The 22,046-nt window shown below is 42.3% G+C and overlaps 4 protein-coding genes across 4 annotated transcripts; 2 read left to right on the plus strand and 2 right to left on the minus strand.

Annotated features, from left to right (window-relative positions):
* The first annotated feature begins 527 nt into the window (after positions 1 to 527).
* Positions 528 to 2,897, plus strand: LOC127772900 (transcription factor ILR3-like). Its single transcript, XM_052298895.1, has 5 exons — positions 528 to 962; positions 1,048 to 1,122; positions 1,969 to 2,046; positions 2,140 to 2,302; positions 2,388 to 2,897. The coding sequence occupies exons 1-5, from the start codon at positions 847 to 849 to the stop codon at positions 2,685 to 2,687; spliced, it is 732 nt and encodes a 243-aa protein (XP_052154855.1). The 5' UTR covers positions 528 to 846; the 3' UTR covers positions 2,688 to 2,897.
* Positions 2,898 to 3,588: 691 nt separating this feature from the next.
* LOC127772899 (delta-1-pyrroline-5-carboxylate synthase 1) lies at positions 3,589 to 10,252 on the minus strand. Its single transcript, XM_052298894.1, has 20 exons — positions 10,003 to 10,252; positions 9,163 to 9,234; positions 8,854 to 9,060; positions 8,602 to 8,763; positions 8,140 to 8,417; positions 7,428 to 7,578; positions 7,125 to 7,289; positions 6,935 to 7,012; positions 6,720 to 6,809; positions 6,546 to 6,632; positions 6,375 to 6,461; positions 6,206 to 6,302; positions 5,989 to 6,092; positions 5,438 to 5,513; positions 4,899 to 5,049; positions 4,718 to 4,786; positions 4,515 to 4,581; positions 4,374 to 4,444; positions 4,131 to 4,210; positions 3,589 to 3,904 (listed from the first exon to the last, which is right to left on the minus strand). The coding sequence occupies exons 1-19, from the start codon at positions 10,060 to 10,062 to the stop codon at positions 4,132 to 4,134; spliced, it is 2,151 nt and encodes a 716-aa protein (XP_052154854.1). The 5' UTR covers positions 10,063 to 10,252; the 3' UTR covers positions 3,589 to 3,904; position 4,131.
* Positions 10,253 to 13,520: 3,268 nt separating this feature from the next.
* Positions 13,521 to 17,185, plus strand: LOC127773816 (PRA1 family protein A1). Its single transcript, XM_052299998.1, has 8 exons — positions 13,521 to 13,920; positions 15,361 to 15,401; positions 15,479 to 15,557; positions 16,094 to 16,180; positions 16,273 to 16,361; positions 16,457 to 16,528; positions 16,618 to 16,722; positions 16,863 to 17,185. The coding sequence occupies exons 1-7, from the start codon at positions 13,763 to 13,765 to the stop codon at positions 16,719 to 16,721; spliced, it is 630 nt and encodes a 209-aa protein (XP_052155958.1). The 5' UTR covers positions 13,521 to 13,762; the 3' UTR covers position 16,722; positions 16,863 to 17,185.
* A 142-nt stretch (positions 17,186 to 17,327) lies between these two features.
* LOC127773815 (uracil phosphoribosyltransferase) lies at positions 17,328 to 21,813 on the minus strand. Its single transcript, XM_052299997.1, has 11 exons — positions 21,480 to 21,813; positions 21,249 to 21,327; positions 20,963 to 21,021; positions 20,509 to 20,586; positions 20,340 to 20,421; positions 19,689 to 19,737; positions 19,234 to 19,295; positions 18,274 to 18,341; positions 18,010 to 18,065; positions 17,867 to 17,914; positions 17,328 to 17,751 (listed from the first exon to the last, which is right to left on the minus strand). The coding sequence occupies exons 1-11, from the start codon at positions 21,750 to 21,752 to the stop codon at positions 17,700 to 17,702; spliced, it is 906 nt and encodes a 301-aa protein (XP_052155957.1). The 5' UTR covers positions 21,753 to 21,813; the 3' UTR covers positions 17,328 to 17,699.
* Positions 21,814 to 22,046: the final 233 nt, after the last annotated feature.

Below are 22,046 nucleotides of genomic sequence, written 5' to 3' on the forward strand. Positions count from 1 at the left end.
AACGCATACGGTGTTCATGGAATACGTCATGTAAGACTATGGACCACATCAGCTCACCACTCAAAACGAGAGTAACATGTACACCGAGACGCGCACAATCTGCAGTGTGACAGAGGTTAACCACCACAAACCCCTCAACCACATTACAGCAGCTCGCAGGATTCCCTGTCCCCGACCCCATCTCCTCCACGATACACACAATCTCCGGCGAAGAAAAATTTCTAGAACACTAGCTACAAAAACGTTCTAAAAACACAAGCAGCCCAAGCGGACTCCTGTGTGGACTCCACCCACCCACGCACTCTGCATGCCACGGGCAGGCGATTAGCCGATACAATTAACAACAGCAAAGAACAAAACAAGAAAAAAAAACCGCGGAATAAAAGCCGCGCGCACCACCAAGACAACCAACCGAGAGAGGAACCCAACTCCCGCGATTAAAATAGCGATTCCGTCGGAACCATCCGCTCCGTGGCCCGCGGGGCCCCCGTGCCGTGCTCCGCTAAGCTAAAAGCCGCGCCCTTTCGCTTGCACCCAGCGCCACTACTGCTACTGCGCCAGTATTTTTTCTATCTATTCGCCGCGCGCGCGAGAGCCAGCCAAGCCAAAGCCAAAGCGAAGAAAGAGCGCGTCCGCGTCGTCGTCGTCGTCCGCCTGCCTGCCTGCCTACCCACGTCGCGCTCGCGTGCGCGCTGCCGCTTAGTCGCGCCAAAAAGGCGGGAGGAGGGGAGGCGCGTGCCTGCCCCCGATCGCATATCGCATTCTCCACTCGCTTGCGTTTGCCGTTGCGTTTGCGTTTTGCGTAGCAAGGGAAGGGAGAGAGCTCGTGCTTTTGGATTGGCCGCGATGAGCTGCGGGGGCGCCGGGCAGAGCGGGTGGCTGCTCGAGTACGGGCTGGTGGAGGAGGAGATCCAGGGCTCCGACTTCATCTACATGGTCGACGACCCCGCGGCCGTCTCCAGGTGCGGTTTCCCCCCTCCTGCTTCCTCTTCCTCTCTAACCTACCTCTGCTGGTGTTTGATTCGGATGGATTGCCGTGGATTGCAGCGTGCTACTGGGCTTCGACGTTCCCAGGAAGGAGGACGGCAGCGGCGGCCAGGACAACTCTGCCTCCAAGAAAAGGTAGGTGAACCCTGATAATTTCCTCTTGTTCTTGCTCCGTCCGTTTCAGATTATAAGACTTTATAGCATTGTCTATATTTATAGAGATGTTAATGACTCTAAACATACAATGTTAGAAAGTCTTATAATATGAAACGGAAGAAGTAAACGTCCGAACACTTACTCCTTCCGTTCAAAAAAAAAAAAGATAAACCCATCGTGGATTCAAACTCAGGTTTGTCTTTTTTTTTTTTTGGGGAGCGGAGACATAATTCTGCCAAAGTCTGATAGTATTGTGCTATTTCTGCTTTGAGTTCGCCGGCAAGTTGTCCGGTTTAATTGAGAGGAAAAGATTGCAGTAGGTGAAAATAGCCTGTATGCATGACTCACTAAAGTTCCTGATTACATGTCCTGTTCCCCCCATGTCGTTGAATTTAAAATATGATAGAAAGCATCATAGAGAATATCTACAGAGTACAGACTACGTGCAAGTTCGGTCGATGATAGAGAACAAGTACATTTACAGACCTTATTTTTATTTTTGGATGATTGGGTTGAGGGTTTTGTTTTGGGTTTTCGTGTTAGCTCGTTGTTCCCCTGATTCAATTAACTTAAGCAGTCCAAGCTGAAACTTTCAACAAAAGAAATAGAGGCTGGCTGTTTTGACAAGCGTAGTCGCCCCTGTTTTTCCCCTTGTGCTGATTCAGTGGTTTACAGCATCAAGTCAAGGGTCGGAATTAGCTAGGAAAGTTCTACTAAATCACGGATGTTAAACGCCTAATGCATTCACAATTCACAAATTCTAGGACCGTTTCTGCTTAGTTGAAACCCATGACCCTAACTTACCTTTTGTTCTTCTACCGGCAGATCTCGTCCAGAATCGAGCGCACCGCCGGGCACCAAGGCTTGCCGCGAAAAGCTCCGGCGAGACAGGCTCAATGAAAGGCATGTTTCACACTTTCAGTTACATCACGTTCAAAACAAAGAAACTTCAAAGCATTTGCCACCAAATCTGACGAGCGGCTGAATTATCTTCAGGTTCAACGAGCTCAGCGCGATCTTGGAGCCCGGCAAGCCGCCGAGGGCCGACAAGGTCTCCATCCTGAGCGACGCCGCCCGTCTCCTGAGCCAGCTGCGCGCCGAGGCCCAGAAGCTCAAGAGCTCGAACGAGTCGCTCCAGGACTCCATCAAGAGCCTCAAGGTAAGCAGCTGACACACACGTTGCTCTCCCAACTGACTCGATTCACCTGAAGAAATGAGAGCTGAGGAGTTCACTGTCACTGCAGGCCGAGAAGTCGGAGCTGCGTGACGAGAAGACGAGGCTCAAGGCCGAGAGGGAGAGGCTGGAGCAAATGCTCAAGGGCGTCGGCGCCGCCACACCGGCGGCTCCAGCGCCGTTCGTCCCGCACCACGCCGCGGCGGTGGCGGCCGCACCGGCGTACCATCCGGCGGCGTTCGCGCAGGCCGGCGGCAAGTACGTGCCGTACGCCACCAGCTACGCGCCGCCGGCCGCGTTCTGGCAGTGGATACCGCCGACGTCCCTCGACACGTCCAAGGACCCCGTGATGTGGCCGCCGGTTGCATGATCAGCTGCTGCTGTCACCGGAAACGCCGTAGAAATTGACCAAAGAGCACCTGATGAAAGCCTCGGGTGCAGTTATGTGATTGTGTTTGTGGATAAATGATCAAGGATCAAGGGATCACCAGAAGAAATTTCCTGGTGATCATTGCTCGCCGGAGCAGTCTATGTAACAACCCAATTGCTAAAGTAATTAAGGCAATTATTATTACATCAAGATGGTGTTTATGTAAAACGTAAAAAAAAAAAAAAGGTGTCCTGTTCCATCCGTTATGTTTTTCAGAGAACAGTTCATGTAGACGACAGCCGAGTGGTTAGTGATGTGAACCCATAACTCTCACCGGCCAGGAGGAACAACAAAAGGGGCAGCTAAAGTAGAAGAAAAGCTGAATCTGCTAGTAGTACCAAATATATACATCCACGGTGATATGTCCTAGCATGAATGAAAATGTGGTACACAAAGTTCTCAGAACTGGCTGCGTTCGGGAGGAGGCACGCAAAACAAAGCATATTTTATTGTATAATTAATTAAGTATTAACTATTTTCTAAAAAAATAGATTAATATGATTTTTTAAAACAACTTTTATATAGAATTTTTTTATAAGTTTAACAGTTTGAAAACGGTGCGCGCGAAAAACGAGATTTGTGAGTTAGAAAAACTTGGGGAAGAACACAGCCTGATTTTACTTTATTACAACATTGGAGCAGCGGAACCTCCAAAATATTGCTCAGAACTGAATTTATTTGTAGTGTCACGTTTGAAAGCGGAACCTTCTCAGAACTGAAAGCGGAACCCCACAATTAGTGATGTTTATCAGAACAACAAAAGGGGAAGCTCAAGTAGAGCCTCAGCTGAGGAATCTATACTACCAAATATATGCATCCACGGCGATATGTCGTAGCATGATTGAAAAAGTGGAGATAGCAATTAGTATATGTGCAATCACAGATGTTAGTATCGCTCATTACAAGCAACATAGCGCGTTGGTACACAAGTTCTCAGAACTGAATTTACTTATTACATGGAGAAGCTGAACCTCCAAAATCTTGCTCTCAGAACTGAATTTATTTTTGGTGTCACATTTGAAAGTGGGACCCCCAAAATCAATAATCCATCGGAATGCCGCAATAAGATGCTTGTACAAGACGACAAAATAAAGTAGTCAATCCATTCTTAAAAGGATATTCACCTACTCCTGAACAGGCTAAAAGGAGCATTTGACCTGCAAAGTAGTTTCAGGATGAGTTTATTTATCTCCACTTCTCTAATATATAACATATAAAAATAAGAAAGAGTCATATAGCATATCATATGACTGAAACTGTTTTTATTAACCAAACTGCAAGTATAGCATATCATTTGAGTAGGTAAACATGGTAAATACACTTTCTGTGAAGAAGGAAATCTTGAGAAGATCACACATTCAAAACAATAAGTGTATTACTTGCCTCATTGCAAAGGAAGACTCTTATGGGTGTACACGACATCCTTGTCACCATTCACCACTTGCCCACGCCCTCGCAAGATCCTGCATATCAAAATTAATCATAAAAATCACCAAGGAAAACGTCACTTTTTAACCTTCTATACGATCCAAAAGCAACATATAAATGTATATCTAACATAAACGGGGTGAATTGCCATACAAAAGGCAAGATGAGATACTGGAACAGAGACGATTGATTCCATACCATCGTGTAGTTAAGAGACCTTCAACACCCACTGGTCCACGGGCATGGATACGCCCTGTGCTTATGCCAACCTATTCAAGATATTCCAATAAGTTCAGCAATTAAGAAAGAAAGGTAAATGGCATGTAAAATTTGAAGTACCTCAGCACCCAATCCAAAACGAGCCCCATCAGAGAATCTCGTACTTGCATTATGAAATACAGCAGCACTGTTCAAATTGAGAAGTAGAACAGAACATTAGTTAAACATCCGTTCATCATAAGTTGACAGGAAAATAATTGTGCATCAATAGGGAACAAATAATGTAACCATTAAGTAATAAGGGAATTAATGTTTAAACATACCTATCAACTCCGCGTAGAAAAGTCTCTGCTACCTTATCATCTGTAGTGACGATACAATCTGTATGAGCACTGAAACAGATAGAATATGGAAATTTGGGTTACATTGAATCTCATTTTTTGTTTAAGAAAACAACTAGTACTATGGGATAAGGGGGAGACAGGAGTCACAACTATTAGGTACCTTCCATAACGATGAATATGGTCAATTGCTGATTGAACATCATCAACAAACTCAACAGTGCAGGCCATAGAACTATACTCATGATGAAATGAAACAGCTTTTGGAAATCCCAGAGCTTTGTACGCAATAGGTCCACCATAAATATTAACTCCTGAAATATACAGCATTATCTAAGAAGCAGGGAGAAAATCATGGCCCTGTATATACAAGTAAAAAACAATCCAGTATCCAGAAACATACTACATCTGTGATTATGTCATGTTACTTTGGTTGCTTTTAGCATCGAAGTAGTTTCTATATACATGCTTGTTAACCAATCACAATGTAACCAATCAAACTTGGTTGGAAATTGTTGCCATAAGAGAAGGGTCGCGTTTGTATTCATATATTTTCAAGATATTTTGTTGTTTGTAATGGTATTTATCACCATTAAATCACAGTGGTTGGTAATTTAAAGTTGCAACTGTTTGTGATGGTATTGAGCAAAATTGCTTCAGAGGGGAGCCGTTTCTATAGTATAAGAGAGTAGAAAAACAAACCTTCTGTTTTTAGTGCTACTAATATGTCGTCAAGGCCTGGACTCTTCATAAGATCCTTATGAACTAGTAAGGTCTCCTGCAGAACATACATGTAAAATAGGCTGTTATCTGAATATAAAAAATGGCTACATGATGTTCAGAAAAATTATAAGGTGGAATTATCAACATGCTGAAAACAGTAGAAGACTATCAAGATATGTAGCTAAATTTTCTTACAAAGGAAAGGGGAAGTTACTACTTTGTAAGAATAAGCATTATGCAATCACAATATAAGTAGTTATAAATCAATTTAAACAATTCAAAAGTGCAGTTATAACTATCATCTATCAATAAAAATAGTTTGCATGAGATAGAAGTGGAGGGGCTGTAATAATCTCAACAGTACTAAATGCATTTTTCAGATGCCAGAGAAGAATTGCAACCAGAGCATCATTGTTAGAAGAGAATTTGAAATTGTCCAAAATATTCAGTGAAAGATACTCCAAAAAGTAACTGAAACTGTAAAAGCAATCTATTTGAATACTATACACGGTAGCAAACTGGATAGATACCATTGCATTGCAGGCTGCTGGGTAATCAATTTTTGCATCCATTACAATATGTTTTGCCATATCCATGTCAGCTGATTTGTCAATATATACGTGGCATATACCATCTGCAGTGGGGAAATATGGAATGTCAGAAATAGCAAAAAGAAAAAAAAAACTCAACATCCAATAAAGCCATAGCTACAAGAGTGGTAAGAACTTGAGTTCAAACAGAATTTACCAGCATGCCCAAGAACAGGAATCTTAGTTGACGCCTTGATTTGAGAGACAAGCTTATTACTTCCTCTTGGAATGACAAGATCAATGACATCATCAAGCTGCACAGTGTATTACGGGTTTAGCCAAATTGGTAGTATCAACGCTTTGAAAATATAGAATTGCATACACACCTTTAGCAAATCTGCGATCTCATCTCTAGTTGTAACAAGGCCAATAAGTTTTTCACCAACATTACGAGGAATAGCATCAGTTATAACCTAGAAAAGAATAAATCGATGTTTTTTACAACAGTTAAAGCAAAACCAGAAAGCAATTTTAACCACAAGATAAAAGGATAATACCTTATGCAATATCGTGTTTGATCTGATAGCTTCTTTTCCACCTTTTAGGAGAAGACCATTACCACTTCGAATTGCCAAAGATGCAATCTAACAACAATGACACAAAATTAGTTACTTGGAAGTATATGTATTCCGGAAAAGAATGGAACACAGTGCATTGCCAGAACAAAATACCTGAACCAAGGCATCAGGTCGGGACTCAAAAACAATTAAGAGAACACCTAATGGGCAAGATGTTTTCTCAAGAACTAAATCATCAGCAACCTGGCAAAGGGGAAATCTTTTTGTTAAAATCGCTATGGATATATCATCTAGAATCTAGAATTTCTGTGAAATCTCATAGCAGATTTCTATTAAAAAGAGTTTCTATTAAAAAGGCTGGCATTCACCTCTGTCTTTTTAAGTATCTGGTTTATAGGGTCTTCCATATTTGCAAGGGTACGAATAGATTTTGCAAGGCTTGCTATCTGCAAAAACATAAAATATAATATGAGTTAAACAAGAAAACATACATAAGAAAAGAGAAGTGTCAGATATTTAACAAATCAGTTAATTTGGCAAGGAAAATGAGGGGTCCACCTTTCCTGGTTTTATAGTCAATCTAGAAACCAAAGGCTTCTCATATCCAGCAACTTGGGCCGCAGCTACATCAGCTTCATTCTCAGACCTTATTAAATCCTCATTTGCCTCCAAAGCATCTGCAACATCTAGCAATATCTTTTTCCGTTCCTCTGATGACAAATTCTGTTTCAAACGAACATATGGTATCAGACTAGTATCACGGGTGAGCAAAAATAGTGAGCTAAAACTTGAAATAGTGTGTAACTCCACTGGGCATAACAGAGGGACAAGAATTACGTATGATTTGACAAAGATATATACCTGTAGACGCCTTGAACAATCTCTTGCGGCAACAGCCATCTCACGAGCACTAACATCCTTAGATGATTCCCACAAATTCGCATTCTTGTGAAAGAGAGTACCAATTTTTTCCCCATGAAGAACTTTAAGAATGCTCCGATTTTCAAACCCACTTCAAGGATAGAAAAAAATAAACTATTTCTCCATTCATTAAGAAGATAAAAATAGCTTGCAACTCATGAACTTGGTTATCTCAGTGATAATTAGCTTCAACACAACAAGATAATCATTTGAATTTGATGTGCGGTACATTACAAGCATTGAATGTCTGAACCATCATAAGCAAAGTTTCAACGTAACATGCAAGGTCATATAGGTCTCAAAACAAAACATTTTTTTAGCGTAAACTAGGGGTGTTTAAAGTCAGAACAGCTCATCCATTAATGCCACGAAGCTAACATTCAAGCACTGGACTGCATCTCATTCAAGATGTTATAATAGAGGCCAAGTGGAGTTGTTGGGATTGGATGTCTTGTAGGACTTAATAATCTTCACATTAGAAATAAACTCATGCAAAAAAATCTGGCAATGACATAATCCAACCAGAACACCTGCAGATGGTACTGATTGCTAGTTGCACTTGACAGGAAAATTGACAATACATATATAATGGAGTGCATCTGATTGATGCTAGCAGTCATATCCATTATACTCTAGGGAATAGATTGTTTACCTTGTAATAACCACAGGTGTGCCGCTATTTGAAGCCAAGACAGCAGCCTTCACTTTTGCTGTCATGCCTCCTCTACCTACACGAGATTTGTCTCCAAAAGTGATTTCTTGCTGATGCTTTTCTTTAATATAAGTGTGTATGATTTTTGATGATGGTTCACTTGGTGGACCACTATACAACCCATCCACATCACTGAGCAGAATAAGGAGATCAGCTTTCAGTTCCAGTGCCAACAGTCCTGCTAAACTGTCATTATCCCAGAATATACCAGATGAATCCTGTAAAAGAATTATAGGTGAGTGTGGTTAGAAAGTCATGGCTATTTGCATATACACTGACAAGGCCCTAGGGCTAGGCATACAAGCAGTATAACAATAAGTAGCAGCTAAAGAGCAGCACCACGCAAAAACTGAAGTTTCATACTTTTCCAGGAGATGTATGGTATGAAACACACTTACATACCTCATATGGAGCCTTCCTAGTGCTGATGGCATCATTTTCATTAAATATTGGTATAACTTTAAGATCTAATAATGACTCAACAGTTTCAGTGAGTTGCTCCCGGAACTTTGGGTTCTCAAAATCACTGTCGGTGACAAGAAGTTGAGATGACGAGACATCCAGCTGCAATGCAAGAAGTTCAAGGTTACAAAAAGATACAAAAAGTAACCTATTCATTTTTGTTGAAGTTGAATGCCAGACTAATAAACACACTTGGTTAAACAACATATCGTAAAGAGCCATCAGTCCACTCTGACCAACAGCGGCACAAGCCTTTCCATCTAACTCCATCTGTGGCTTTTGCAGATCAGCAAAGCTGCTATTGACAAGCTTCCGGTACCTAAGTCGCTGTCGCCCCACTCCAACAGCACCTGAGGTGACCAAAATCACTTCGTATCCTAAAGAGTTCAGTTCCTTAACCTGCATTGCCACTTTTCTTTGGTTAGGCACCTGCCAACATATCCAACACTACATAGCCATTGCAGAACAGCTCACAAGATCAAAAAAATGGATTTCTTTTACCTGCTCGCACAGAGCTCCAACCCTGCCCAAAGCCAATCTTCCATCTTGTCTGGAGACAACTGCAGTGCCCACCTGTCATGCAAAAAAGGAATTAGCCGCACAGAGATAAAAACATTATTATTATATTATTATTATGTACTGGTACAGTGGTACATCTTGTGTTGAAGGTATTGCGTTGAGGTTCCACAAAACTGCTAGGCTTTTCTAAAGCCTAAACGCTTTTCCAAAGCCTAAACTCAAAAGCAACGGTATTTGATTCTACATTATTCGATTCTCATCACCTTTCCAATTCAGACATTATTTCACCAGTTCCGCATATTTTTTATAAAAAAATTGGAAAAAGCATGGGATTTGAACAAATAAAAAGTGTCACAGATGAAACAAACACGAATTTGTGAGAGCGATCGCATGGGACAGAAATTTGCCGAACGCTCCAATATAAGATACTATGTCTCTTTTCTATTTCTGTGCCATTCCACCCACCAATTCCCATCTGACAGAAATCCGCTGCCCCGCAGCGAAATAGCCAACAGTTTTCCCATGATGCAACTTCGACATAGGCCGTCACATCAAGTAAACCACAGAAAAGCCCAAGCAAAGCCCCACTCCTGATAATCTAACAACGAGAATCCCAAATCAAACGTCTCTCGAGTCTTCAACTCTGAACAAAACACTCGCCCGGTAAATTTGATCCAGAAACAATCTCACGAATACGGAGAAGAGGAGCGCAAACAATGCAAACAGCGCCCAAGCAGATGCGCACGAATCCTCGGAAACTAGATCTATCAAGGTCAATCCGTGACGGCGACTCCTGCGACCCAGCGGCCAAACAAAAATCACCTTGATGATGACGCGCTTCACGTCCCTCACGAAGCTCCGGGACGGGTCGACGCTCGCCATGGCGAAACCGCTTCCTAGCCTCAGCCTCTCCTCCTCCACCGTCTCCCTCTACCTGTAAATCCCTCTCCCACGTCTCGCCGCCTTGCCGCCGCAGCCGCGAGTAGAGGGGGGGATAGATAGGAGGAGGAGAAGAGAGGAAGGGTTTATGAAGGCAGAAGTGGCTCTGGCTCCCGTGACCGGAAAGGCGGAAACCCAGGGCGCAAAATGCCCAACGACCCCCGGGATCCTCTGCGCCCGCGCCGCGCACACGGTATGCGTGTTACTGTGACTTGTTAAGCTGTTAAAGCTGTTAGGTGGCGGCGCACCGAGATACAGGGGGGAATGGGGTCGTTGGCCCAGACCGATCCATCCGTCGTTTTGGCACGAGAAAACGTGAGCCGCTCAGCCGCGCGAGCGCGGATAAGCCGGGGAATAGATATCCATATCCCGGTGCGGGGTGCGCCTCGCGCGTGCGGGTGCAGGTGTATGGCGCGCGTGACGTGCACTGTCCCGATCGCGCGGCGGCGACGGGGCAGAGCGTTTTGTACCGTGACAACTGACAAGCCCGGATCGGACGGGGGGGCGAATGGGCTCGTCGCACGGGGAGCGGCGGCACGCCACCCAGACCGATCGATCCTGCTAGAATCGTTGTTTTGGCACGAGAGAACGTGAGGCACGCATGTATCGAGCAGGGGCCGCCGCGTCACGGCTTTGGGAGAGGATTTCCGCGCGCGGATGAGCAGCCGGGATATATGCGGTGACGGTGAGCCGGTGCGGGTGCGCGCCTCTATCGCACGGGCACGGTGCGTGCAGGTGTATGGCGCGTTTTTGCTTGGGTGAGTTTCGTGCAGCGATCGATCGGGCGGGGAGGGGAGGGGGGCCGGGCGCTCGTGGTGGACTCTGGACTGGACGTCTGGACACGGCGCTACCACCTAGTACTCCTACAGTCCTACTAGTACTACGCTACGCGCTGCTTCGCTGTGCACGCGACAAGAGTTTTGGTAGAGACGGGAGGGAATCTGCCGCGGTGTGCAAGCCGACGAGAGAGGCCGCGCAGCGGCGCAGGTGAGGTGAATGGTGATATGCCTGACACCGGCGGGCGGCAACGAGATCCACTTGGAGCGGCTGATTTGGCATTTCTCGGTAAACCGCGACAAAAAGTCGCAGGACTTTGCTCGCGTCGCGTTGAAGGACGTGGCAGCAGCAGCACGTACGTCGCCGCTCGACGACTTTACGAGCGGAGAGTCAGGGGCTCACGGTCACGGTATTGGCCGCGGTGGAGGCGCAGCCTCGCATAACACGGTGCCATTCACGAAAGCGTACCGTGGGTTCATGCCCTCTCCATTTAGGCCGGTTTCTTTCAATTTAGGATTATTATAATATAGATTATTGGAAGTAAACTGAAAGAAACAGACAAATTATTAAAGTAGTTTATTATAATCTAAAGCCTAGCTTATTATAATTTGATAAGCTCATTTAGATGAGCTTTTTTCCAGATTATTTGGTGAAAAATTACTCACCATACCACCCCACTCCTTCTTTAGACTTGCAAATCCAATAATCTAGACTCTAATAATCTAGAAAAAAACAACTAACCGCTTATTCTACTACAGATTATAACAATCTAGCTTATAGTAATCTGACCCAATAATCTAGATTGTAATAATCTTAAGCTGGAAGAAACAGGGCCTTTAATAAGCTTACTAGTTAATATCCCACGCTTTGCTACAGAACATATTGATGAACACATGTTACATATTATAGAAATGGTACATGTATACGTTTAAATAATATAAAAATGATGTGAAGATAACGACTTGGCATTGCTTCGATATTGAATTCTGAAAATAAAACAAAATTATAAAATAAAACGTATGTCATATTTGCATGATATTTAAAATAATTTAAATAATAATTACTAATGGATGATGATGTGGCGCACTTGCATGTGATTTAAAATACCATAGATAATAATTGCTAATAGATGATGATATGGTACACTTGCATGTTGAGATTTAAAAGTTAGTGGGCATCAACTTTATAGCAAAACATGGGTATGTTTTATTAATCAGTAAGTAGCAGAAATCTAAAAAATATCATCGATAAGCGCTCCAATCTAAGAAATGCTATCAACGAATCCAACTTTTTGAAAATACCATCATATTAGCACATTTATCCCAAAAATATAATCGTTGTTAGGTTTTCATTAGCAATTATTCGTTAAAGTATTATAAAAAGATCATTTTTACTTCTACGAATTGTTAAATGATGATTAAAATTTTTGCTCTTTTTATTAGCTTACATTAATTTGGAATTAAATTTAAAATATACTGTTCATTTGGGTTTTTTAAAAAAATATTCGACAGCGAACGGTCTCGCTACTTCCTTCCTTGTGCGACAGCGAATGTTTTGCCCAGTGAGCTGTTGTTTAATTAGTAACTAATTACCCGATTAATAATTAATTAATAATTAGGAATAATTATTATAATTAACGATTAATTGATAATTATTAATCATTAGTGAGGATAATTAATCAATTTGATTGTTCGGTCTCGCTCGCCGGTAATGCGAGAGCGCTCAATTTAATCATTTCCGTGCAACGGTTCAGCGAGATCGATGGTATATTTTCGTTAAACAATTTGCATACCGAATATTTTTTTAAAAAAAGCCAAACAAACAGTACATTTTTAAATTTAATTCCATTAATTTGTATGTTGCTATTTATACTAAATTATTGTAAGTTGACGTAAATAGCAAAAGTTTTTATCAGCTTTTACCATTTTATAGGGTTGCTAACGGAAACATAATGAAACCCGCCGTAGTCACCTCCTTGCCACCACTGCCTCGGTGCCAGCTGTGTCCTAGCGACAACGGCACCGCGGACGACAATAAGCTCCACCATGGCAACCTTCCTCGTGCCGCCCATTGCGTGGTCACCACCCTTGCCGACTCCGCCCGTTGGGGGGCCATCCTTCAGCCTCTGCTCTAGACCGCTACCGTTGTCGGGTCTTATCCATAACAGTATAGCGGGATGGCTTTATCTGACATGGCAATTTGACCCAAGTCAACAACGTTGAGTCATTGTGGACAACATATGTCACAACCTCTTACCTATCTCTCTCTTCCTCCCCTATTCCCATCTCAGCGGTGCTTGGTGAGGAAGACGACGTCTGGCGGCGGGTCGACGATGGGCGGAGGTGGCAAGGAGGGGACTACGGTGGGTACTTGAGGGACCTGTTGTGTCTGATATTTCGGTTGAAGATGAAAATCGAACTAAGCTGTCAAATTAAGGGTCCTAAAATGAACTTATTCAACCACCTAAACCAGTCCGATATCCTCTTTGCCAAGCTCACGGCCCAGTACGCGAACCCGTCCGTCGTCCGCCACGGCGCCACCACGCCGCCCGCACCGCACGCGCACGGCAAGCAAGCGAACCAAGCGAAGAAAAGCACACATATTCCTCTCCTCCCTGTTCGATTCCCCTCCTCTCCACGCCTCCGCGGTGTCCAAACTCCAGACTCCCCCAAAAAATCCCCCAAAACCGAAGGGAAAGAGGAAAAAAATTACTCTTCGCTCTCGCGTCGCGCACGACACGACCGAGCCAGCAAAGCCGCCCATCCGCCATCCCGCCGCTCCTGCAATCTACAGCCGCGTCGCCGCTCGTCCGCCTGCGCTCGTTCTCGCTAGGGTTCGGAAGGGGGAGGGTGGGGATCGCCCGGCGATGGACTGGAGCGCGGTGACGGCGGAGGACCTGGTGGACGCGCTGCGGGAGGTGGACTGGTCGACGCCGCCGCGCCCCGTGCCGGAGTTCTTCTCCCGCTTCACCGTCCCCCGCTCCTACTCCAAGTGGACCAGCCGCCTCAAGTGCAACCTCTACTAGTACGATCTCCCTTCCTCACTTCCTAATTGCCCGTCCCACGATTTGTTGGGAACTTGGGGGTTTCTATGTCGAGATTGGCGTTAAATCCGAGCGGATTTGAGCGCGGAGCCCGATTGTTGGTGTTTTCAGTGAATTAGTAGTGGATCGAGCACTTCTTTTCCTCTCTAGCCAGTAGAATAGTAGAATAAGGGTATATGCGTGCGCATCGAGACCTATTTTGTGGTTTGATAGCCCAAGGAAATGGTGTTGTAACGTTCAGGTAATGTAGCCATATAGTAGGTGAATCCAACATCGTATTATGCTCAGCATGTTCAATGGGGACAAAAGGAATCACATAAACGGCCAGTATATTACCTTATTAGGCTGTGAGCTATTTGTTTCGAAATTTCTGATGAATTCATAGCATGCGAAGTAGGTTATGCTTGTTTGTGGCATATGATATGTTGGAGTAGTATTTGATGAAAACACAAAACAAGGTTTGTAGGTTTAGCTTCCCCAGGCTACCATCAACTATCGGTTCTAATTATGTTATCCATGATATCATGATCTTCAGCATATTTATCATCAACTATCGATTCTGCTTAGTGGCAATTTTAGCCAAGGCGCTAAGCGCTAGTTAGGCAGCAGACCAGCACCTGGCACCTAATTGGTGATCATGTGGACCTAAGCAGGATTGGCCAGCCACCTAGTCAGGATAACTCAATAGGCAGGCTAGGCGTCCGTATATGCAAGGAAATTGTGCATTTTGATGTAAGAGCAAAATTTTTAATTGTTAGGTTAACCTGAATCTTATTTCGTTTTGTACTTGTTCTGGAGATGCTGGGTGTTCTTGCTGGAGTGCTGTACTCCATGAAATCCGTGAGATGAACAGGGTGCATTAGAATTTTTATTTATTTACTACTTACTTAAAAATCAGTTGAACACAGAATCTCAGATTGAAGATGTTGAGTGGTGCAACCACAGTTTTTGCTGTACTTAATGTTGAGACATTAAGTGTTTCTGATAACTAAAGTGATTGGCAAAGTAGTGTTTCTGTCAGAAAACATGCCATGTTGAACATACATCTAGTCAAATGTTCAAAGCTGTGAGTACGAAAATGTTTTAAATGTTTGGGGTTTGGGTTTGATACATAAAAATTCATATCTGTAGATTTATCTTGAAAGTACTGTCAGATATTTCCATAAAAAAACTTTCAGATACTAGAGTTTTATTGGGTTTTGCACATATTTTACGTTATAATTTTTTGCTTTTTGTATTCTGGAGAACGTGCGAATGTCCAAAACCACATGTTCTCATTACTGGATGTTGTATTAACTATCCTCCTAAAAGGCACCAATTCATGTGTTCAGAGTTTTTACAAGTTCCTCACGACAGATTTAAGGGTTGTATAGTTATCATTTTATCTTGTACTGAATTTCCCTCATTTATTTGGTCTGCAGCTACAGGACAAATTACTTCATCTTGATCATGTTCATCCTTGGTAGGCAAAAAAAGCTTGAATGCTGTCTCTTATTCCTCATTCGGTTGATTTTGACATGCTGCCTTTGTTATATGCAGGGATAGGCTTCATTTGGAAGCCGGTTGCTATACTTGCAGCCTTTATGACTGGAATCAGCATTGCATTTCTTAATGACAGGTACAATTTACTTAACTACTCTCTCCGTTTTAGAATTTAAGATGTTTTGGTTTTGTACTAGGTCAAACTTAGATAAGTTTGATCAAGTTAGTACGAAAATGTAATAACATCTACAGCACCAAATTAATTTCATTAAATTCAACATTGAATATAATACAAAGCCAAAACATCTAACATTCTGGAACAGAGGGAATAATATCATCCTTTTTCTCTAGAAAATTCTTCCATTTAGATGAGTAAAGAGCAATATTTTGTTTTCTTAACAAAGGTAGTGTATCTTTGAGATAAAACATAATTACATCAAATATTTGTCTAACTGTCCTGAAATATTGCTAAGGATGTGTTGTCTTAGCACTACTTCCAAAAGGATTAGTGAATAATACATCTGCAGGATGTTTTTCCTTGTATCAGTTGTGATACAGTTCTCAAATTCCTTAGTCATCTCCGTACATTATTTTGTGACAAACTGACACTGAGTGATTTACACTTTGATCATAGGATGATTAATAGACTAATTATCATGTTTGATACTTCAGCTTTGCAGTCACTTTCAATGAGAAAGTCACGAGGACTGTCAGACAATTTTCACCACATTTAGCTGCAAAAATGAGACCACCAATAACGTGAGGATTTTATTTTTTCATATTCTATTTTCTTTATTTTGTCGTGATTCACCAGAGTGTGTTATTAATACTATTCTCAACATCATCGACAGCCCTGTTCTTCGTGGTAGACCAAGTTCAAAGAGGTCGATTCATATTTGTGGGCGACCTCGCTGGCTATTTGTGCTGTTATTTTCTGCAGGTGTGCACCACAGCAAATTTTCTTCGTATTATCTTATTTCACATACCATAGTTTTGAAAACCTGAAGCTAATGCTTTTTCTATTTTTATTTGCAGTTAGTTGCATGCTCTGGTTGACTTCCTGCAGTCTCCTCACAGTTCTATGGGCCCTTTTAATTGCTATCTTTGGTAGGATGATTGAGATTTTGAATTTTCAAAGATAGATATACATCTTGGGACTGCACTTATAGTTCTTTTTTTTGTTTTTTTGTTTGCAGCAACTCTGCTTCATGCTAGCTTCAGAACACCTAATCTGAAAGCACGTCTGAATACATTCAGAGAAGAATTCCGAGCTGTTTGGAGGAATTATAGTGAGCTTTAAGGTCCGTGTGTATCTAACCCTACGTTTGTGCAGGACCTCAGTTTGTCTATTCCTAATGCTTTATGCGCCATTTCGTGTTGTATTGTCACTATTTGGTTAAAGTTGGTTAAAACTTGGAGCTTGTTTGGTTTCTCTATGCAGGTTCATGTGGTAAGAAGTGCTTAGTGCTGAAACTTCGTGCTGTTTGTGAATTGTGTTTGTGGGAGATACCAAGATATGAACAATGGTGACAGGCAGCTGCGTCCTATTGTGATTACTTGCTCGTTTTGGAGGTGGGCCTTGACTGTCTCAGTACATGATGATGTTACACTTGGTACGCCACCTTCCAAATCACTATAATTGTTCACATGGAATTCTCCCTAACCAAGCATTGGAAAAAGAACAGCATGTAAAGGATGTAAACAAGTATTCTAATCAACACAGCATATATTGTTTGTTGAAATGTTTGTTTCATGTTTCCCCCAGCAGTTTGAACCATTCTAGATAAATTCGCCACCAAATTTTTCGGTTGCCTCTCGGGAAGTATTAGATCGTGAATGTTGAGATGAAGCAAGATCGTTAGCTAAAAACAGCGCGTCAGCTTCTGCAATCATTAACCATGAGCTATTCGACACACCAACAGTACTGCCTTGCACATTGCTTTATTACTCTGATTGGAAAAGGCATCGTCAACATTTTTTCCCATGGAGTATCAAGAAATCTCTAAGATATAATTGAAAACATTAAACATGCATATTCCCAACAAATTGTAAACGTGGATGGACGTGAACTAATCCTATATTCAACATGACAACACAAAATGGATAATTACAAAACGATAAGTTCCGAAGGGAGAATCTCGAACGAAGGCAATCTACAGGTGAACGTGAACTCGACTGTTCCTGACTCCCAAGTCAAAAGCGCTCGAATCCTCGGAAATTTCAGCTTACGCCAATCCCGCTCGTGGAGGTAGAACAGCAGCTGCGATAATTAGCATAGTTAAGTCGCGAAGCTTCTATCGCCGGCATCTCCCAACCCCGGAACTATGAACCTGTGGGAACAAATAAGACATGGAAGTTATTAAAATCCACTGAAATATGGTCACGACCTACAGGCACGAAGCATATTTTGCAGGATAAGCAGATAAATAGAAATTCATAAGTTACCCTCTCTCATCAACTTCAGAATCAATTGTTCCCGTGTACACATGAAGCCTAGAACAAAAAAAATCGAAAAAAAGGTAACTCTATTTAGTAAACAAGAGGAACTTGTCATGCACACAAATATGTCTTGTGTTATCTATTCTTACCCAGGGAATTTGTTGCTGAGCTTTTGAAGCGCAGGAGGCGCTGCAACAGCAGAAACCTGCATCAGGAATACAAAGAAGTGTCAGGTTGATAGAATGGACAATTAATACCCGAAAACATGTACTCCCTCCATTTCACAATGTAAGTCATTCTAGCATTTTCTACATTCATATTGATGTTAATAAATCATTAGCATCAATATGAATGTGGGAAATGCTAGAATGAATTACATTGTGAAACGGAGGAAGTAAGTTTAATGAACTTACGACTTTAATCTGCTTGCTTGTAACTCCACGTTCAACCAACAAGTCAACAGCAGCAACAATTGTCCCACCTAGAGGAATAGGAGGAATAGGTCAAATGTATCTCAGGGAAAAATGACTCATTATAGTTATGATAGGAGAAACATTCTGCTTACACAAGACCAATTTATATTTGTACTAGCTACTAACACCAATAATTAGGTTATGAAAAGTTATATATGCAATGGTACAATCCACGAACTTTGCAGTATGGTCTCAAAAATGCTATAGCACTGCAATAAACAGAGCAAGAGTGCCACGAGAGCCCAAGATTTAGCACACTGGAGCTTAGCATTTGACCACAAGAATCACAATAATCAGCTGTTTAAAATGGGTTCATGAGACACTAAACTAAAAGAGTTGCAAAAGCAAATCTTAGTGTATAATCTATAGTCTAAAAGATCATAAACACAATTGTTTGAAGTTGAAAAGTTTGTGGTGATAAAAACTTGCTGGCAGAATACCATGTCTCACGTGTAGACCAATGAAGGGCGTTTTGTTTTGTGTTAGTGAAGCAAGCCAAGTTAAGGAGTAGGAGTATATGGGATGAGGCTAGAACAGAGGCTTCATGATTTGAGCATTATATATTTGTCAAACATTGCATGACCAATCCAATTCGTTTTCAACTCAGTTGTAAAGGAGAGATGCTGTTCTTTCCTAACAGAAATGGAGAATATTCAAATTCTCATGCCTCAGGCAACACATCGACTTTATGCCACATTTGGCATTCCTCAGATGTATTCAGTACTTGAGATGACACTCTGTAATATGCATGTAACATAGAACAAGAAATACATTTATCGCTTGGTTTTGAAATTGCATTGCTTATTCAAGTTATTTATTGCTCTTGTGCATACAGAGCTTGTGAATTGCAAAGAAGAACCTTAGGCAGCACATAAATTGTTCAGAAGAGCTAAAAATTACCAGTGGCCAGCATTGGATCAACAACTAGCACACGAGTCCCCTCTGGAATCTTGTCTGGCAAGCTGCATTAAATTAGAGTGGAAAAGGGGAAATGAAAGTTACTGGAGAACACCAATTGGCCTGGATATTTAAATTCTTTCTGAACAACAAGGAAAAAAACAGCAAAACAGCTGGTATGAAAGGGAAAGGAAATTTATTATCACAATCCATTATTCTTACTGTTACAAGTCACCAGTATATATAATCAAGATAGCCTAGGTTTCTCCTATAGTAATTTTACCACAGAACTAAAGAACGCCAAGAACTTTGCATTTTGTAATATTCTGGAATGCAATTGAGACTAGAGCCTGGCCATCAAGCATATACACTTTTGTGAACTAAAATCAAGGATGGCGATTTACAAAAGCAGTATGAAAACTAGATGTTTGCAAGAAGAGAAGGAACTTAGCACATACTTGTTCAGATATATCAAAGGTTGAAGTGTTTCTTCATCCCTACGCAGGCCTTCAAGTTCAGTGAGACAGACAGATAAGAATAATTGCACATAGTTTTGAAGATGTATGTTAATTTGGATAAGTAGTTGACAAAGAACTATGCAATATTGGATTTAAGAGACATGCAAATAACTTCGATTAGATTTCTTTTCATACTAGTTGCTAAATGCAAAAAAAAGAGCTTATTTATCAAAAAAACATCATTAGAAAGCAGAATAATAATGTGGCTTGGTTGAAGTAGAAAATATCTAGGGTCTATTATGCATATTTCAACTTTATGTTTCTGGCCTCATCCATGCATGCATATCCAGCATTGGTACTTAGGGAACTAAAACAAATGAGTGATTTTACGGTTCTTGAGGAGGTACCACATTTTCTACTGTAAAATTTAATACCCTCTCGATACCTCCGGTACTAGGAGGTACCAAAATTTACATTAAAAATATTGGTACCTCTCGGTACCTCTCAAGGACTGTAAAATTACTCAAAACAAATTGGGTTAGATTGCATGAGTGTCAACCGTGCAATCTATGTAACAGCTATGTGAGCACAAAAGTTGATATACTTTATACATTTGATTCTAATTCAGTAAACTTCACATAACCAACTTACCAAGGTGATAAGTCTTGGTGGCTGGTAGAACTGATGAAGCATTTTCAGCCATAGCAAGACCAGCTCTTAGTATCGGAACAACCTGTTAAACATGCTAATGAAAAGACTAAATATATTTGTAGAAAAAACAAATGCCATTGACACATCTAACACTAAGGATTAGATTTACCATGACAGGCTCTCTTGGGTCAATAAATTCAACACTTGAAACAGCTACAGGTGTTTGGATCTCTCCTGTGATTGTTGGCTGCAAAAGTTTTAGAACAATTTAGCATGGCATCATTCTCTCAACAATGAAATGTCTATTGACTGGCAAATAAAAATCATGACTAATATTTACACTTTTTTTTATAGAGCAATATGCATCTGTCAAAGTTGAAATATGTGTATATGAAAAAAAAATGCAAAAAAGGCGCAAAATGGAAGCATTATGAGTTACAATAACAACTTAAGATATTTGTGCATTCACCGTTTTACAAGGTATCAATTATCCATGCAATTTCAATACTTAGGCACATATATCCCTTATATAGCCTAATTTCAACTTCCAAAGCATCAGAAATGTAAGATGGATCCTAGAAAATTAACGGATAAACGATCAGCCAAGCGAGTTTCCCACTCACCAGCCAATCTCTGGAAGCTTCATATATAAGCAACCGACCAAGCTCCGCCATGGCACTCTCTACCACAAAAACAGATTGCTCAATGTTATCCTATCAAAACTTTATCGCAACAATTAGCCAATTAAATCAGCTGTGTAAAACACATTTTTCGTATCGCCATCACTTCACCACTATCAAGTATCAACACGCTAATCCACGGCTTCGCTTTAACGAATTGTTTCAGATTCCACGTTTCTCAGTAATACTATCAAGTACCAACTCATACGTCATTCAGAAGCACACTCACTGAAGATGGCGCAGGGCGTCTGCTCGTTGCGCAGGACGGAGACCCAGTGCTTTATCAGCGGGTGCGGCGGCACGAACACCTGCGAGACAAAAACATCACGAGGCCACCCACTTTGAGCTTAGCGCGCACGTGCACAAACGAATTGACAAGGACAAGCAGAGGCAGCGTCATCGAGAGAGAGAGAGAGAGAGAGAGAGAGAGAGAGAGAGAGAGAGAGAGCCAGATCCGCACCAGCATCTGGCCGCCGGAGGAGGGCGACCGCGCCCCCGTGGCGGCGTCGGGGCTCGCCGCTCTTGCCGCCGTCAGAGGCGCTCTTGGCCTTCGTTGGACGAGCCGCAGGATGGGGGCGGTGGCGGCGAAGCGCGTGGACGTGGCGAGCGCGGGGGAGGGGAGGGAGGAGGAGGAGGAGGAGGAGGCGTGCGCGGATTGGCGGCGTGGTGCGCACGGGCCGCGGCGGAGAGGCGCTCCCGCTCCCGCGGCCGCGGCCGTGGCGAGCGACGGCATGGCGAATTGGCGAAGGACGAGGTGCGGATGCGGGGGACGAAAGCGAGGGCAGTGAGGTGAGCGAGGTGTGGGATACGGTGGGGTCGTCGCTCTTGTGTTCTGACGCAAATCTCGAGGTGCTCTCATCACCGTTCAGACTTCAGAGGCTTCAGCCACGTATGTGTTGGGAGTTTGCGATAATTTTTGGAAATTGGTGATACCCGACGTATAAAGACAACACTCGATATCTAAATAATACTATCTCCGTACTAAAATAAGTGCAGCTGTGGATATCTGTGCCAAACGTTTAACCGT

Source organism: Oryza glaberrima, chromosome 5, assembly GCF_000147395.1.
Source record: "Oryza glaberrima chromosome 5, OglaRS2, whole genome shotgun sequence".
Lineage (NCBI taxonomy): Eukaryota > Viridiplantae > Streptophyta > Magnoliopsida > Poales > Poaceae > Oryza > Oryza glaberrima.